At 38.1% G+C, this 19,162-nt stretch overlaps 1 protein-coding gene across 1 annotated transcript in view; it reads left to right on the forward strand.

The window, feature by feature from the left end:
• The window catches only part of VPS13D (vacuolar protein sorting 13 homolog D), a 243,709-nt gene that overhangs the window by 39,392 nt on the left and 185,155 nt on the right, over positions 1-19,162 (forward strand). Inside the window, 4 exon segments of the mRNA XM_044914385.1 lie at positions 2,136-2,226; positions 3,775-3,901; positions 5,738-5,918; positions 14,657-14,839. Coding sequence (XP_044770320.1) covers positions 2,136-2,226; positions 3,775-3,901; positions 5,738-5,918; positions 14,657-14,839 — 582 coding nt within the window.

Below are 19,162 nucleotides of genomic sequence, written 5' to 3' on the forward strand. Positions count from 1 at the left end.
GTGCGTGGCATGAAGTGAGCATTCAGCGAACGAGAACTTGTATAGTTTTGCTATTATGTGGATTACCAGACTTATAACTTGTCCTTGGTACTCCTATTGTAGATGTAACACTTAAAAAAGATAGCGTTTGATTTTAAGGTTATTCTGTTCTGTGTGCTAGCATGGTAAGATGTATAAGCAGCTAAGTTCCATTGACCATTTGGGGGCACGTCCTCAGAGCTGGCACCATCCAGAGCCCGGGGCCCCCCCGCAGTGGCTGATGCCATCTGTGCTTGGGGGGTGAAGTTCTTCATCTGCTTGTCGTAGCAAATGCGGACTGGCGCTTGCTGCTGGGGAGCCTTCAGGGAGGAGAATCATGTTCAATTCAGCCACTATCTTCTTCTTTCCTTAGCTGGCGGGAGGCTGCATTCCTCTAGAAATAGAAGAGCTTTCGGCAGAGTTGGGCCCGAACCAGTGTCACCTCTCCTGCTCAGTGTCTGTGGATGAATGCCATCGCAGCACTCTGTTTAGCCAGATGAATGGCAACGGGAGAGGCTTCAGTCATTGTTTTGGACTTGATGTGTTTGTAGCCCTTAACTTTCATCTTGCCGTGCCTGTAATGAGGGGCCTCAGGAACCCTTCAGTGTTGGGTGTGGAAATGCTCCAGGGGGCTTTGCACAGATAGAGGTAGCTGGCTTCACAAGAGAGTAACAGTGGATAATGCCCCTTGGCAATGGGCTGTTTTAGAATTTTTGAAAACATTTTTATTGTGAAAATTTTAAAACATAACACAAATAGTTTAATGAACTTCCATTGACTTTATTCCTTTGAGATTCATCACATTGACTTTATTCCTTTCCTCTTTTTGCTGAAGTATTTTTTTTTTTTAAAGATTTTATTTATTTATTTGACAGAGACACAGCGAGAGAGGGATTCAGGTTCAACTTTTGTTAACAGTTCATAGGTTGCGCTGGGTGCTTCCTGTTGCATCATGTTCAAGGGTATGCAGCATCTGGTTGTCCCACTTTTAGTGACACTAGGATTCGTGCTAAGAGTGGGTCAGGTGGTGACAGCTGGATTCCTCTAATCAAAGCATTTTTAGCCCCACTATATTTCTTATTTGGGTGATTAAGTGACTGGAGGCTTTCTGTTTCCCTCCTTCAGGATAATCTCGTTTCCTTGAGACCTGTGTGTCTCTGTCAGCAAGCTTTCTGTGGTCTTCAAGGCCACTGCGCCTAGAATAATCCGCTCCTTTTTTCTCTGCCTTCCTCTACAAATGTTCCTCTTTCTTCCTGTTACTTTCTTTCTTTCTTTCTTCCCCCATCTTTTTTTCCTCCTTATCATTCATCCAACTTTAACTGAGCACCTGCTTGGTGGCAGGCCCTGAAGATGCAGGGATGAGTCTGGCACTTGGACGCAGTGACTGTGAATTGCGGTTCCATCCTTTCCTCTCTTCCTTCTCCCCAACTGATCTCTTATCCCCAGTGATGACGCTAAGGTACCTGTCTCAGTACATCCTAGATATAGAAGTCCTTTGAATATTTGAAACGACAGTGTTACAATACAGGATTTATTTGTTACAAGGAATGTGGTTCCTAAGAGAAGATTTTGGCATTTTTCTATTTCTGCTTGTCCCTCGAAAAGAAAATCTTTGACTGTGGTACCTAGGCGAAGTCCCAGTTGGTCAGCAGAGCCTTCTATTAAATAATTGTCTAGTCTTTAAACAGGATTCTAAATCATATTTATCATTTTGCTTGGACAGATTTCTTAGGGTAGGACTTAATGAATCTCTGAGTGATTATATTCAATACATTACATTCATATTACAGAATAGTTAATATGAAAAACAAATGCAAAAATGAGAAAAATTGTTTTATAATGTAACACGTTTCACTGATGAAGTATAGACGAGGCGAGCACAGAGGCACCACCACAGGACCTGGGTTTTAGGTTGTCCGGTCGAGCCCCTTTCTCATTAGCTCTCTCCTAAGATTGACTGATAAAGAGAGCTAAAATGAAATTGGCATCCACAAACGTGTTACCTTCATATTTCCTGAACCTTTCTGTATCTTCCTCGATTTGGTTCTGCTGTTTGCCTGACACATGCCTTTTCTCGCCTAGTAAGATCTGCCTTGCTTTATCTCCTACGTTCTTAGGTTCATTCGCTCTCTCTCGTGCTGAATAAGACCACCAGTGAGCTTGCTAAAGCAAGTGTATCCAAATTAGTGGCACACCTGGAAATGATTGGTAAGTGGGGAGAAATCAAACTTGCAAAATCTGGTAAGAATTTGAATCTCCTGCTCACAAATCTAATTGTCTTCACATGCAAAGTAAGGTGAGGGATCATTGGCTTAGATTGTGGTTCTTGGTCTGGCTATGGTTTGTGGTGGTGGTTCCCAAATACCGGCTTATGGATTAGAGTCATGTGGACAGCTTGTTAGAAATGCATGTTTCTGCCCACCCCATCCCCAAAATATGATTCATTAGGTTGGGATGGGGCCCTGGCATCTATTTTTAACAAATTTTTAACAAACTCTGGGTAGGGTGACTATATAATTTTTTGTCCAAATTGGGACATTTTGAGAGTGAAAGGGGACATTATTAATAATTACACCTGGGAAACCAGGGTATATATATGTTCACTCTATTGCCATAATAGGGGAGCCATCAGTAAGGGGCGTGATTTTAGGTGGGAGGATGTAGCAAAGCTGGCATTCTTTCTACTAGGTCTCTGCAGGTTGAAATTGTTAGTTGAACACAAGTGATCAGCTACATCAGTTCTAAATAGCAAAGGTTTATAAAGTGTGAATAAAGCACTACTCCTTCCTTAAGGAACAGATAATGAAATAATGGACGATCACAGCTCACATGTTGATTCTGTAGTATAAACAAGAATGTCTTTAGGGGAAGGAATGATCTGAAATTGAGATTTCATGCCTGATGTAAACTAATTTATGAAAGCTCAGAAGAGATAGGTCTTTAAAATTGGGAGAAGTTTGGGTATTTTTGTTAGATGACATTAAGGGTCAAATATAAGTATGTCTTCAATTCATTGAGAGCTGAACTAGCATGGTGAATATAACACCTTCGTCATTGCTTTGTAGTGCTAATTATGATGACAAAACTTGTTTTATGGAAGCAATAGTTTGCAGTATCGCTTTTTAATATCCACACCATGTAAAGAATGATTCATCATAGGTTCACATCCCAGGTGCACATGTTTTAACATTCTTCTTTGTTCTTTTCCACCTTCAAGGGGTTTCACTCTTGTAATACCAGAGTAGTTTTAAATCTGTCTCCAGTGTCTCTCTCATTAATTGCACTTTTTTATTAAATCACACTAACACCCACTTAATGTTGCCCGAATACCTGACATATCTCTGACACTTCTTTCTTTATTCTTTTATCCATAGTACAATTAATAGACCCTTTGCTATTTCACTAATTCTAATTAGTGGTCTTAATCTCCGAAAGGATTTCATTTTGTCTGTATTTAGAAATGATTTATCCTTTAATTTGTGTATGCATTTAATTTAATTTCTTTCCCCTTCTAAAGGTTAATGTATGATATTGCTGTATTGTTTCAACCCCCTTTGGACTTCTGCATTGAGACTGAAACAATGTGGGAAATGTTTTTGGTGGGTGGATTGGAATATGAAAATTTGCCTTTGACATTTAATTTGATTAAATAGTGAAAAGTCTGAGGCATGTGTATATCGGTTTTTGTGCCAGACATATTTAAGTGTAGGATGAAAGAAGATACATAAGAATGTGTTCTAATTTTAACATCCCTAGACGGAGACCTGGCCTTACAGGGAAGCATTGGGAGCCTGTCCCTGAGTGACCTTACAGCCCATGGAGAATTCTACAGAGAGCGGTTCACTACAAGTGGAGAAGAAGCACTCATCTTCCAGACTTTTAAGTAAAAATATCAGTTTTTCTCATTTGACATTTTGTCATATTTTCTTGCTACTTCAAATTCTTGTTGGCTAAACAATAAAAGTTTAAAAAAATTTTACCTTCTTAGGTAAAATTGATATGATCTAGTTGCAGGGAATCCTGATTTATAGTAAAACTGATCTGTGTTGAAGCAGGCTACTCAGTCTTCATAAACAGATGGTGTGTGATTGAAATAATTTTTTTTTAAGATTTTTTTTTTAAGTAATCCTTACACCCAACATGGGCCTCGAACTCACAACCCTGAGATAAGAGTCGCAAGCTCCACTGACTGAGCCAGCCAGATGCCCCGAAATAAATATTAAAAAGCCTAGGCTCTCATGCCAGCTTTGCGCTGACTTGTTATATGAACTTAGGCAAGTCACTTAATCTCCATGAATCAGTTTTTCTATCTAAATATTGAAGGGACAAAGATCAGTTTCCATCTAGCTCTCAACGTTCTGGAATGATTTCAGCCTGAAAAAGTTGTTGAAGATGTGAATGTTAAATTATATTACTCATTTTTTTTCTGTATAAAGACAATCTATATTAAATCTTTTCAGTTTTAGAATTTAGAAGGCATTTTTAGAGCTATGTAGTTTTTTTTTTTTAAGATTTTATTTATTTGAGAGAGAGAGAGAGACAGATAGTGACAGAGATAGCAAGAGAGAGCACGACCGGGGAGAGGAGGGAAAAGCAGTCACCTGCCAAGCAGGGAGCCTGACGTGGGGCTCGATCCCAGGACCCTGGGATCATGACCTGAGCCAAAGGCAGACGCTTAACCGGCTGAGCCACCCAGGCGCCCCCTAGACCTATGTAGTTTTTAAAGAATGGTTTCTTCAGAAGGCTGAAAGTTTAAAATGGTAGGTTTTCAACATTTTGGGGAGCTGTTAGAAAATAGAGATAACCAGCTCTGCCCCCAAATATTCTGTTCTAGGGGAGTGCTCATTTTTTTTTTTTTTTAACATTTGCTGAAGTGTTTCTAATGTTTAACTAGAGTTGAGAAAAACTATCCCCAAAGATGTCTGAGAATTTTTTTTTCATTTTCAGGGGAAGTATATCCTACTTTACTGAGAATATAGATTGACGTGTTTATATTATTACCTACCACAGTGGTGTAATTCTATGATAAATGAGATAATTAATATAAAAGTCATAACTATCAGGTTGGCACAAAATAGGTGCTTAAGCAAATGTGAATTTCTTTCCCCTGTGACTATGTCCCGTATAATTTATTATTATGATATCATGTCTTTTAAATTGAAAACCATTCATAAAAGTTTTCTAATTTGTCTTGGAATGTAGATGCTAAACCTCTTTGGCCTACATTTCACTGAAGTAAAAAGAAGACATCTTTCTGCCTCCAGGAGACCGTTTTCCCCAGAAACATTGGTTGTGTTGCCTACTGGTCTTTACCCATTGTTTCATGGTCTAATTTTTGTTATCTTTCGAGTCCATATTGTTATAATCTTTGAGCAGGAAGAATCACTTTTCCCTAAAGGCAGGGAAAGAGGCCCCGGTGAAAGGTGTGAGCCACAGGTGGCTTCTGAGTGAGTTCTGGCATCAAGAGTGAGTCTAGTGCCAGGGCTGCCTACCTGTTCATAGCCGTGGCCATCACCCCAGACTTGGATTTCACATCCTCAGCGAGTTGCCGCAGCTTAGAAAAGGAGTGATTATTGGAGTTTGCTTTGTCAAACCTGATTGCGGATTGGCATTTCAATAGCTGAAGCTGTTTTCTAGGGGAAACCCCTAAATGAGCTTGTTTTCTTCCAATACTGACTTGTATCTGGCTGCCAAGTCACACTTCTGCGCTTCTTCCCAGATACGGCCGGCCTGACCCTCTGCTCCGGAGAGAACACGACATCCGAGTGAGCCTGCAGATGGCCTCCGTGCAGTATGTGCACACGCAGCGCTTTCAGGCCGAGGTGGTGGCCTTTGTGCAGCACTTCACTCAGCTGCAAGATGTCTTAGGGCGCCAGCGAGCGGCGATCGAGGGCCAGACGGTAGGAAGGCCCATTTCCCTACGTTGCTTTTCCAGTTTGATCAATAGAACTTTTAAGCCTCTAGAGAGAAGTCTGGAAAATTTCACTGCAAAAAGGAAAGGCCTTTAGGTAATTTTATGCTTACTAGTGTCCTCCGGGTAGCCGATTATCTACAAAAGTCTTGTTGTAATTCGAGAGCTTACATTCCCTCTGTCGTGTTTTAATGACCTGTAGGGTTTAGCTTTAACTTCCTCTAAAGAAGATAAACGAAATTTATGACTAACACTTAAGACTTCTGGTCCCTTTTAGTACTCTAGTGGAGATACTTCTCTTGGAAAGTGTTTCCAAGGAATATATCAATTATGTAAAGAGAGTTTTTTCCAAATAGATTAGCGGTTCCCAACTTCTTCATTCATGGTTCTCTTAGTGTTTTGGAATTATTTCCATGGCACGTCCTCAGCCAAAAGACACACCTAATGGTCTTTCCATTTAAAAAATAGTAAAGTCTAAACAAGTATGTACACATGTCCTAATGACTCAGTAGCTGTTTAAAAAAATAACACATAAGTGAAAGACTAATATTTTTATTTCATTTGTAAATAAATTACTTGCTAGTAGGGATGCAAGTGCCCCTTGGGCACCGTACACCTTCTCAGACTTGGGGCAGGCTGGACACGGCAGCTCTCATTCATTGCCTTATGGCCCTTGCTTTTTATCACAGCAACTGCCAAAGACCCAGTTTCGCGAAGATGTGACATCATTGGAAGGAATGTAGCATGATCTAACATTGAACGTGAACTACCTCAGTCTAGTATGTGCAGTGTCCAACAAATGTGTTTGCCTCAAAAATTTGAAATGTCCTGGCAGTACGCACGTGTGTGGCAGCGTCTTGTGGTGTCTTGGCACAGAGTTTGGGAACCACAGAAAACGTTTACAATGCAGTCCTTTGTAAAACTTATTTATTTTTAAGCTTCATTAGGTAAAAGATTATAATTAAATAAAGAGTTACGGTCTTTATAGTGACAACATTTAAAAAGTCTAACTTTATTTAAATTTTTTGAATATGTTACATATTGATTTAATATAGAATCGAAGTAAAAGGACATTTGGAGAAAAGTCTCCTTCTCAATTACTTTTCCTCAACCACCCAGTTTCTCTCCCTGGAAATAATCAGTGTTACCAGTTTCCTGTATATCTTCGAGAGAATATATTTTTTTTTAAAATATAAAAGCACAGGGGCGCCTAGGTGGCTCAGTTGGTTAAGCCTCCGACTCTTGATCTCCGCTCAGGTCTCAGGGTTGTGAGTCCAAGCCCCATGCTGGGCTCCACATTGGGTGTGGAGCCTACTTAGTTTAAAAAAATATATTTATCTATATACATATAGATATACATCTATATATAAAAGCACAGTCAAGTTATAGGGAATGTGGAAAAAAGGATCAGTCTTATCAGTGTCCTAGTACCCCAGGGATATTTTAATTTGTTTTCATTGTTTTTTAAATTTCTCCCTATGCATGTTTCCATGGTTGTAATGATAGAATATGTAACCTTCTTTTTTCTTTTTAGAAACTTTTAAAACAAATTTATTATTTGACACATATAAAAGAGTATTGGTAGCATGTCATTTTCAAAGTATGGTAACAAACATTCAGGAAATAAATAAAAATTAAAACATTGCTAATGCTGCTGCATGTGTTCCTTCCCCATCTTATTCCTGTCAACTCCTTAGGTAACTGTTCTCCTGATTTTGGGGTCTTATGTCCCTTAAAAAAAAGTTCCCGTTAATATCTTATTTCATTTGTTTTGATCTTTATGAAAATGCCATTAAGCTGTGTTTAATGTTCTGTTACTTTTTTTTCATTTTCATTTAGTTAGATACATTCAGGTTGTTACACATGATGGCCTTTCATTTAATTTCACTGTTGTAGTTCATTGCGTGTAGCACAGATTTATCCATTTTCCTGTTGAACATTTGGTTGCTTACGTGTTTTGCTCTTGTGTACTATGTCTCTCTTCGTGCACGCATGTAAGATTTTCTCTGAGCAGTATTTCTGGGCCATGGGGTATGCATATGTTTATCTTTACAAGATAGTGCCAGATTGTTTTCCCGAAACCATTATACATTCCCATTGGCAATGTATAAAAATTCCTTTTAATTCATATTTGTATGAATTCATATCCTTTAATTCATATCCAACACTCGTTAACCTTTTTATTTTGAGCCAATAATGGTGTAAAATGGCATTATTCCACTTATGGTCTACTTATGCCTTTTATTTTTACTTCTTATTTTTAAAATAATTTAAAAAATTTTAATTCCACCTACCTATGCTTTTAAAAAAAAAAAACATTTAAATCGAGGAATAGCATATAGTACATACAGTAACGTAATGTAAAGTGTGTTAATTTTATGCATACACTTTTGAAAGCCATCATGTTAACCTTTTTTCATAATCTGTTTCCATTTCGCTTTGCATTTTTCATAGTGATCCTATTTAATAATTGTATAATCCATTAAGTCAGTTTACTTAACCATTTCCTTGTTTTTTTAACATTTAAATTGCTTCCAGTTTTTCATTCTTATGACTAATGCTTCTGTGAATAGCATTGTGTACCTAGTTGTTTTTTGTTTTTTCTCCCATTTTTTGTATTATTTTTATAGTATTAAAGCCTGTAAATGACTGTTCGGTCATAGTGATGAACAGTTTCGTGACTCTCAATTTGATACTTTTAATAAATGTTGTCTATTAGAATTATGTACCCTTAAAATGATTATTTTCACCTGTGTGGTTTAAGCAGCAGTGTTACTGTGAGGAATCACTAGGGGTAGGAAGTGAGACAGTATGCTTTAGTGTGTAATTGGGTTTAATTTCCTGGGTTAAGCAGAAATTAAACAGGTAAGTCTTCGAAGTTTTTGTTATATCAAGTTAGGTAAGACAAGTAGACAGTAAAAGAGTGATCTTCTGTTTTGAACAGTGCTAAGTGTGTGGGCTCCAAAGAAAAGCTGATCTTCTTAAGATCTTTGATCCTAGCTGTTTGAATTACATAGGTTTAAGATTTTGCTTTACTTAGATTTATGGAGAGAGCTAAAGACCTGCTTTTATTTGCTGGTAAAATTGAGGCTATTTTGAAATTTAAATACCTTTCTCCTGGTGACAGGTGGTATCCTCTATCTTTGACTTGTAGCCGGATTTTTATTCCTGTATTTTCCGATGTCTGTAAATAATGATCGAATAGGACTTGATGTTTCTTTTTAATCTTATTGTTTGAAATTGTAAGAGTATCATGTACCTCGATTGGGCCAAATATGAATTTATTTTTTATCCCAGAAGTGTAATAATGGTTTTCCTGCGTCTTCTGATTTACATGTTGTTTCTTTTATTTGTTAAACTTCTTTATTCACTGAGCAACTGGGAGTGCAGATTTTTGGCGGAGCTAAGATGTGGTATTGCAGTTTTGAAATCTTGGTACAAGAATCTGGAGTCTGGGTGTTGCCAGTATAAGTTGTTTCACCAGCAGTGAGTTATTTTTCTTGCTGTTCTTCTTTTGACTCAGTTATTGGAGGAAAATGGAGATACAAAAATAAGTATGCTGTACAGTTGCTTAATAATATATTAATGATGCTTTGGAACTTTCACAATATTATCTCATTTGATCCTTATGACAACCATGTTTCTTCATTTTGGTGAATTATTTAGTGACTGTTCATTGACAAATGATCTGTCATACAGTTTGCCAAGTGCTAGGAACATAATGGAAAACAAGAAAGACAAGGTCATTGCCTTAATGGAGCTCATGTTTTAGTGAGATGATATAACCCAGGAAAAAAATATAATTAGTTATGATTATAGCCAGTGAGGGAGTGGTGGGCCAGGTGCGTTATTGCCATTTTATCAGCGAGGAAACGGTAATTCTTAGCTCTGCTTGTCTGGAACTCTGGCTAACTCACGATTCAGCTTTTCTCTTAATGGGGAAACATGTAACATGTAACTACTAAGGTGTTAGAAAAGTAAGAGCTATGCAGTATTAGTGTATTAGTTTTGAATCTGCCCCTTAATGCATTGAACTTTATAAAATAGAATTGTAGGCTATTGGAGGATTGCTTCTACGTGCTGAGGTGGGTGGTGTCATTTCATCCTTACAACAGCTCTTGAAGATAGGGCCTTTGATTCCTCCCATTTTACAGGTAGGAAAAGTGAGACCCAGAGACCTAACAAGTTACCCAGGCTCGCCAAGCTTCTAAGTGGCCAGGGTGGGGATTCCACTCAGGTAGTCAGGCTTCAGAGCTCCCATTCTGAGTGCCTGCACTAACCTGCCAAATGGTAACAGTTTTTATCTCTGGAGGTGAGGTTATGCATGATATCAGATTTCTTCTATTTGTTCGTCTTTCCCTTCTAAGTTTTCTACAGTGAATATGAGTTAATTTGTAAATCTAAAATTTACTCAAAGAACAAAGCGAACAGGCAGTAGTCATGGGTAGACAATACCAACAAATCATCTACTAGGGTTAGAAAGTGAAAACGCTGTTTATTGTGTTGTAAATTCTCCTGACTTATGTGCTTAACACCAAAGAGAGAAGAGCTTTTTTATATTATAAAGGCTATATTTTTTTTAAGTAATAAATGTTTTTTATAGGTAACAAAAAAAATCAATAAAAATATGAGTAAGTAGAAAATTAAGACTGTCTTGTTCTCACTGTTTTATAATCTGTATTTTTCGCTGATCAGTATGAGAAACATTTCATTATATTAGTGTATTATACTTTTTGTCGCCTTTGTTGTGGTATAATTTGCTCACAGTAAAATTAAGCAATTTTAAGAGTACAATTCAATGAGTTTTAACAATTGTATAGTGTTATAACCCCAGTCACATCCAGATTTTTAGAACATTTCTGTTATCCACAAAGTTTCCGAGCTTCCATAGGCAAACAGTCTCCTAATCCCTGTGTCCTGGCAGCCATTGGTCTGTTTTCCATCAGAATCGTTTTGCCATTTTTTTCTTTTTCTTTTTTTTTTTTTTTAGAATTTTCTATAAATGAAATCATACATCATAGTTGTGTCTGGCTTTTTTCACTTAGCATTATGCTCTTGAGATCCATCCATATTGTTGCAAGTAGCAGCAGTGTGATTTCTTTTTATTGCCAGGCAGTATTCTATTCGTTGAATGTAATACAATTTGTTTATCTATTCACCCATTTAATGTACATTTGGGTAGTTTCAAGTTTTTGGCTATTATGAATAAAACTACTGGGAACATTTTGTGTTGAAATCTTTGTGTGGATGTACGTTTTCAGTTCTCTTAAGTAAATACCTAAGAGAGGAATTGCTGCGTCATGTGGTAACTGTGTGGTTAACTTTATAAGGAACTGTCTTCAGAATTGTTCTGGCTAGGGGCACCTGCCTGGTTCAGTTGGTAGAGCATGCGACTCTTGATCTCTGCGTTGTGAGTTTGGGCTCCACAGTGGGCATGGGGCCTCCTTTAAAAAAAAAAACAAAAATCATTCCAAAAAAAAAAAAGTTTAAAAAATTGTTTTTGCTATTCTAGATTCTTTGCTTTTTCATGTGGATTTTAGAATCAGCTTGTCAGTTTCTACAATAACGCCTGCTGAAATTTTGATTGGGATCGTGTTGAATCTGTAGGTCAACTTTTGGAGAATTGACATCTTTGTACTGTTGAGTCTTTTGTTTGAGTGTGGCATATGTCTCCATCTATTTAGGTCTTCAGTTTCTCTCAGCAGTGTCTGTAGTTTTGAGTGTACTGGTCTTATGCATCTTTTATTAAATTGATCCCTAGACCTTTTATATTTTTGATGCTGTTGTGATATTTTAAAAATTTCAATTTCCAATTCTCTGTAGACTGTACCTAGAGATACAATTGAGTTTTATACACTGACCTTGCACCCTGCAACTTTGCTAGATAGACTTACCAGTTCCAGTTACTTTGTGGAGATTCTTTAGCATTTTTTACATAGATGATCATGTTGTCTGTGAATAGAGTTTTACTTTTTCCTTTTCAATCTGTATGCCTTTCATCTCTTTTTTTTCTGTTACTACACTGACTAGGACTTCCAGTGCAATGTTGAATAGAAGGGGTGAGAGCAGACAGCCTCACCTTGTTTCCAGTCGTGGGGGGAAAGCATTCAATTATTCTAGGGGTTGGCAAACTATGGCCTGTGAGAATATACACGTACATACACCCATACATAAAGTTTTATTGGAATACAGTCACTTACCTACTGTCTGTGGGTTTTTTTTCAGTTTTCTTGATTTGGTACGGATTTTTGTATCTGTGTTCCTGAGGGATATTAGTTTGTAGTTTTCTGGGATAGAAAATAATGCCTTTTCTGGTTTTGGTAATGGGGCAATGCTGTCCTTGTGGAATGAATTGGAAGTGTTTCCTTTTCTAATTTCAGAAGAGTTTGTGTAGAATTGATATTCTTTCTTTCTTTGTATATTCTGGATACAAGCCCTTTGATATATGTGTTGTGAATATTTTCTCCCTGTCTATGGCTTTTTTCCCATTTTCCTGACACTGTTCTTTGAAAAGCAGAAGTTTTCCATTTTGATGAAGTCTAATTTTTTTCTTTTATGTTTAGTGCTGTTTGTGTTTTGTCAAAGGAATCTTTGTCGACCACTAGGTGGCGAAAATTTTCTCCTATGTCCTCTATTAGAAGTTTTATCGTTTTAGATCTCTTATATTTTGAGTAAATTATTTTTAAATATTTTTATTTTTTAAAGTAATCTCTACACCCATCGTGGGGCTTGAACTCACAACCCTGAGGTCAAGAGTTGCATGCTCTACTGCACGCCATCCAGGTGCTCCTTGAGTTAATTTTTGTGTATTTTGTGAAGTGAGGGTTGAGTTGTTTTTTTTCCCATATACATATCTAGACTGTTTATTTCCCATTGTATTATCTTGGCACATCTGTTGAGAAACAATCGACCGTATAGGCATGTATATATTTCTTCACTTTCTGTTCTGTTCCATTGATTTATATTTAATTGTATGCCAATACCATCTTGTCTTAACTACTGCCGCTTTATAGTGTGTCTTGAAATTGGGTAGTATAAGTCCTCCAACTTTGTTGTTTTTCAAAACTTCAGGACCTTTGCTTTTCCATACAAATTTTAGAATCAGCTTGTCTTTCTACAATAAAATCTGCTGGGATTTTGACTGGAATTGCACTGAATCTGTATATCTGGAGAATCAACATCTTAATAATATTGAGTCTTTGGATCCTCGTGTATGATATATCTCTCTATTTAATTAGGTCTTCAGTTTCAGTACTGTGTTATAGTTTTGGGTATACTGGTCTTACACATGTTTTGTTAAATTGATCCTGAGGTATTTGAAATTTTGATGCTATTATAAATGATATCAATTTTTAAAAAAATTTCAGTGTCCCATTATTTATTGAAAGTGCGACAAATAGAATTAACTTTCGTATATCAACATGTTGACCTCTTATCCTTCAATCTTGCTGCACTTATTCTAGTTCCTTTCGATTTTTTGGGATTTTCTACATAGGTGATTATGTTGTCTGGAATAAGAGAGTTATATTTTTTCCTTTCCAACCTGTAGGTCTTTTTGCACAGACTAGGACTTCAGCATAATGTTGAATAGAAGTGGTGAGAGGGCTTACCCTTGCCTTGTTCCTTATCTTAGGGGGAAAACCTTCTGAAAATGCGGTGTTAACTATAGATAGTTTGTGCTTGTGTTTTTTAAGGAATCTCTCCACTTTATCTAAATTGTCAGTTTGTTGGCATGAAGTTGTTCATAAGTTCCCTTATCTTTTTAATATTTGTAAGTTCTGGGGGTGCCTGAATGGCTCAGTTGGTTAAGCGTCTGCCTTCGGCTCAGGTCATGATCCCCAGGTCCTGGGATTGAGGCCCCCGAGTTGGGCTCCCTGCTCAGCGGGGAGCCTGCTTCTCCCTTTCCCTCTGCCCCTCCTACTCACTCATGCTCTCTCCCTCTCCCCCCACCCCCACTCAAATGAATAAATAAAACCTTTAAAAAATTCTTTTTGTAAGTTGTGTAGCCATGTCACGCACTCCTTCCTGACAGTGGCGGTTTTTGTTTTCTTCCTGTTTTCTTGATTCGTATAGCTAGACGTTTGTCAGTTTATCAGTCTTTTCAAATAATTAACTTATTGAAGCCTGTGTTATGGCCCAGGCATATTCTCAATGAGTATGCCATGTATACTTGGAAAGAATGTATATTCTGTGGTTGTTGGGTATTGTGTTGTATAAATATTTAATTGATTTTTAAAAATTACCTGTTTTCTAAATAACTGATTTTTGCTTTATACTATTTTTTCCCCTTCTACTTACTTAAATTCATTTTGCTTTTCCTTTTTCTAGCTTCTTACACTTTGATCACTGATTTTAATCTTTATTCTTTAAGCGTTTAATACTATACTATACATTTTTCATTAAGTGCTGTCTTAAGTGTGTCCCACAAATTTGAATATGCTACATTTTCTTTTATCAGTTAGGTCAAAAGATTTTTCTGTTTCCTTTGTGATTTTTTCTTTGACCCTTGGGTTATTAAGTGTGTAGTCTACTTTCCAAATATTTGGGGGTTTTCCATTATCTTGTTATCGATTTCTAGTGTAAGTCCATGGTGCTATTAGAATATACTGTGTGATTTTAGTTGTTTTAGAATTATGAATTCATGGAACTTTTGGGAACTGGAAGCTATTTGATTGTAAAATTAGGGCATTGATTGAGCCTCTGAGTTAATTTTTCTTCCTGTTTCAGGTGAGAGATCAAGCCCAGCGCTGTTCACGGGTTCTCCTGGATATTGAGGCGGGTGCTCCTGTTCTCCTTATCCCTGAAAGTTCCAGATCAAATAATCTGATTGTAGCAAATTTGGGGAAGTTGAAGGTCAAGAACAAGTTTCTCTTTGCTGGTTTTCCTGGGACCTTTTCCTTACAAGATAAGGTAAGCAATCAATATCCATTCCCTTTTCGGTCCAACTATTTGAGCGCCAGTTGAAGATTTCATATATTGCCAACAAGGTGACTTGTAACTGCTGTTACTTTTGTGGTGTATGCAGCTTGAACAATTTTTTTTGACATTTTATTGACATTTCAGTTAGCCTTTTAATAGAGATAGTATAAATTATAACCTTTACCAGTTGTATGCAGACAACCAACAGAACCAACCTTCTGTCTGTATAATGCTTTTCTCACAGGCTGACCTTATAAATGATCAACTTTTTACATGACCTATTTTTTTCAGCAGATGGGATTTGGCCCATGGTTTATCTGAAGCCGTTCATATCTTCATAATAAAATTTTATACAGTATGTGGCTTTACAGTTTAAAACTAATTTAGCACTTATTTATTTCTTATGACAGTGTTTAGAGGTAACTGGGCTGAAGATTATTGCTTTCATTTTACATTCATGTAGTAAATCACAGATTTGGCACCAGAGGTGGTCTCAAGAGCCCCTCCCACCCATTTCTGTAGTCCAGGAGACTAACGCTGCTGGAACTTGGGACCAGGTCTTGTTCTAGGTGTATGTTTTAACAGAGCCTTGCTGGTTTCCACGGCAGCTTTGCAGTATATTTGCTTATTAAGAACAAATTCATTTTAGCTTGTCAGAAAAGCACTTACTGAAATTCCCAGGTAGTTATGCCCATCTTTAGTCTAAAAGCTAATAACATAGGGAGAGAGCCTTTGAAGGAGGAGGTACAGAAGATTTCATTATGAGCTCTTGTGACTGGCAATAATAGCAGTAAATAGCCAACATTTGTTGGATGCTTCTTATATATTAGCCAGTGCTAAGTTCTTTACATATTTGTCCATTTTTTTTTCTCCTTAGCAACCTAAGGGGGTATCTGGTTTTATTAACCCCATTTTTCTTTCTTTCTTTTTTTTTTTTTTAAAGATTTTATTTATTTATTTGAGAGAGAGAATGAGAGACAGCACGAGAGGAAAGAGGGTCAGAGGGAGAAGCAGACCCCCTGCTGAGCAGGGAGCCCGATGTGGGACTCGATCCCGGGACTCCAGGATCATGACCTGAGCCGAAGGCAGTCGCTTAACCAACTGAGCCACCCAGGCGCCCTAACCCCATTTTTCGAGCTAAAGATATTGAGACTTAGATAGGGTAGGTCATTTCTTTTGGATAATACAGCTAGTCCCAGTACAGCATGGGCCTCAGACTTGGTGTGTCTGCCTTCCATACACTCTTAACTGTGATACGCCTTCACCTCCCACTATTACGGTTAGGCCTGTGTCAGGAGAGTTAACTGGGGAAGGCGGTCCCTGTGATGTGCCTTACAGGCCCTGGCCTGCATCGCTGTAACTCTTTTGAATTTTCTAAAGGGTGTGGCTGAGTTCATGAAAATAATTTCGAGGGAAGAACTCCAAAGATGATCACAGAAAAGATATAAATTTGAGCAGTTACTGTTTGCCTCTCTAGGTGTAGAAAGAAAAGAAAATGAAAAAGTGTGAGTAGGGTGCTAGTTCTTACCAGGACTTTGCCAAGGACCTCAGCTTGGTTCAGAAAGTAACAGGAGACTCTATTTGTTGGTAGTGCCTAAACTCAAATAATTTTGTTTTCAAATTACTGTCTCCATATTTTTCTTCATTTGTTTTACTTCTCACTCATCCATTTACTCACTCTTACTAAGCTACACATCCTGAGCTGAAAATATTTGATTCAGCGAGTGGGAGCGGGTAGAGTAAGAAGGGTGCAGACAGACAGCAAGAACGTGGCAGCCATATTTGTGTGTCATAACCTTGCCAGAGCGAGGGTGTTTGGACGAGGGGTTGAGGGGTGGGTTGTCCATATATCACCCCAGTTGTAGTCACTCAGAGAAACCAGATGCAGTGATGAGAGCAGAGGGTGACGCCAGAGCAGCAGTGTTCAGCGTTGGAGGGCGGAGCGCCACCACGTTTACCGCATAGCTTCGTAGACAGGCCTTCAGGCAGAGCTGATTGAGAACTCGCTTGTTGACCTCACTGTAGGAAGACCTCCTGTGGGAATGATAGGCCTTCCCTGCCTTGATAGGGAGATATAGGCTGCCACTTAGGTATGGTTTTTAAGAGAGTAAAAATAAAATCAGTCTCTAATGGTCTTTCACAGCAGGCCTAGTAGAGTACTGGTAACCTGGGTCTTTATGAAGAAAGTCTGTTTTCACAGTTGAGAGAGAAGCATTTTACTGTTCACTGACCAGAGTCTTAACATAAAAGAAAGATCCATTTGTGAAAAGAAAGATTGGTACCTGCTTCTAAAAGTTCTCGCTTCTAAAATTTTCTTAGTGTGAGGTATTTATAGTTAATATGACTAGATTTTTTTTAAAAGATTTTATTTATTTATTTGAGAGCACACGAGCTGGGGGGAAGGGTGGCAGAAGGAGACAGAGAAGCAGACTCCCCGCTGAGCTGGGAGCTCAATGTGGGACTCGATCCCAGGACCCCAGGATCATGACCTGAGCCGAAGGCAGACGCTTAACCGACTGAGCCACCCAGGCGCCCCAACATGACTAGATATTAAGCAAATGTATCAGAACTTGGTGTTTGCACATGAAGGTTGTCCTCACTGTCACCTGGGGACACTTTGTTCCAACATCTTGTTCCAGCTCTCCTGCCATCACTGCCCAAGGGAGAGTTGAATCCCTTCTTTGGAGCGGTCTTTTGAGCCGACAGTAAGTTCTTCAGGATATCTGTGTTTGTGGTAAATCTTTGTTTTGAGGACTAAATTTTTTAGGAAGAAATCAGCTAGAACCAGAATAGGTGATCAGGTTGAATAATACCATTTTTGTTCCTCTACCCTTCCTAAAAAGGTAAAGGACTGATGTTCTCTCTCGGTTTTATCTGTATATGGGCTCAGGAGCTAACTCAGATGTTAGCCTCTAAGAATTGCCAAAATATTGGAAGAATTTTTTTTTTTTTTAATTTTTTTTTTTTAAGATTTTATTTATTTGCGAGAGAGAATGAGATAGAGAGAGAGCATGAGAGGGGGGAGGGTCAGAGGGAGAAGCAGACCCCCTGCCGAGCAGGGAGCCCGATGCGGGACTCGATCCCGGGACTCCAGGATCATGACCTGAGCCGAAGGCAGTCGCTTAACCGACTGAGCCACCCAGGCGCCCTGGAAGAAATTTTTGCACATGAGTTTCCGTTTTGTTAAATAAGCCAAATAACAGCACATAGTTTGTGGCATTTTAATGAAAGTCTTTTCCTGTATTTGTTTTTGAGGATTTGATTTTAAGTGGCAGTGTGTACACGGCTCGCTCTTTCTTCAAGGTATAATACACTTTTTGCCTCCTGGTTATTCTGAAAAACCTTATGGGATTCAGCAGTCAATTCACATTCATATACTTTAAAAAGAAAGCTTTGAAAAACTAACTCTTTACCACATTACTTGGGAAAGCCTGCTTATCACCTTTTTGTCCCTTTGATGAGTCACTTCCCTCCTGTGTAGAGAAGGCCTTCCTAAGGACCATAAAGGGAACTTCTTTTGGTTTTTTGGCTTTAGGCAATAATATCTTGATGATCTGATTTCCTTAAATCCTAGAAAAACTTTTATCTTGTTACATGCCAGTGATTGTTCTGTAGAATTCCATAAGGGCTGCTTGGAGTGTGTCGCTTGGTGAAGTCTTTGTGATCAGATAAACCTATCTGTGGAGCTCACATCTCCACAGGCACAGTCAAGCTCAGTTGGTCTAGATGAAGTAAGAATTACTTTCTTCACCAAAAATCACTTTGCATTTACATTTTCCTTTTAATGTATTTGTATGTGTGAGGTTTGTGTGGTGTGCATTCCAGTGGTTAAAGAACAGGAGATAATCCTGAAATCAAAGCTCACAGAGGGGTTATTTGCCTTTGAGTTCCCCGACTCCAGTGTGTTTGGGATTGTTTTACACAAATCCATGTCTTAATGAGTGCAGGCTTGGATTTTTTACATATGCTTTTCCTTTCATTCTTCTCAACCACAACTCGAGCTTAAACCATAATTTCTAAGTCAGCCTTTTAAAAGCTTTGAGTTAATCTCCTCAAGCCATTGATTTATTTAAACCAACTACAGAGAGGATGTAGAGATGAATCAAGTCAAAGAGCAACAACTACTCTCTAGAGTTTAAATAAACTAAGCAAGGGGGAAGGTTTTTAATGTCGAAATAGTTAAATAAGAGCATTAACCTAGCAATTTGCCTTCCAAAAAAAAAAAATGTGGAAAGTAAGAACTGTTTTCTGGTGTGGTTTTTTTTTTCCACCATTACTTGTAAATCACTGTACTCAAGATAACTGGGAAGGAGA

This window comes from Neomonachus schauinslandi, chromosome 4, assembly GCF_002201575.2.
Source record: "Neomonachus schauinslandi chromosome 4, ASM220157v2, whole genome shotgun sequence".
In the NCBI taxonomy this organism is placed as follows: domain Eukaryota; kingdom Metazoa; phylum Chordata; class Mammalia; order Carnivora; family Phocidae; genus Neomonachus; species Neomonachus schauinslandi.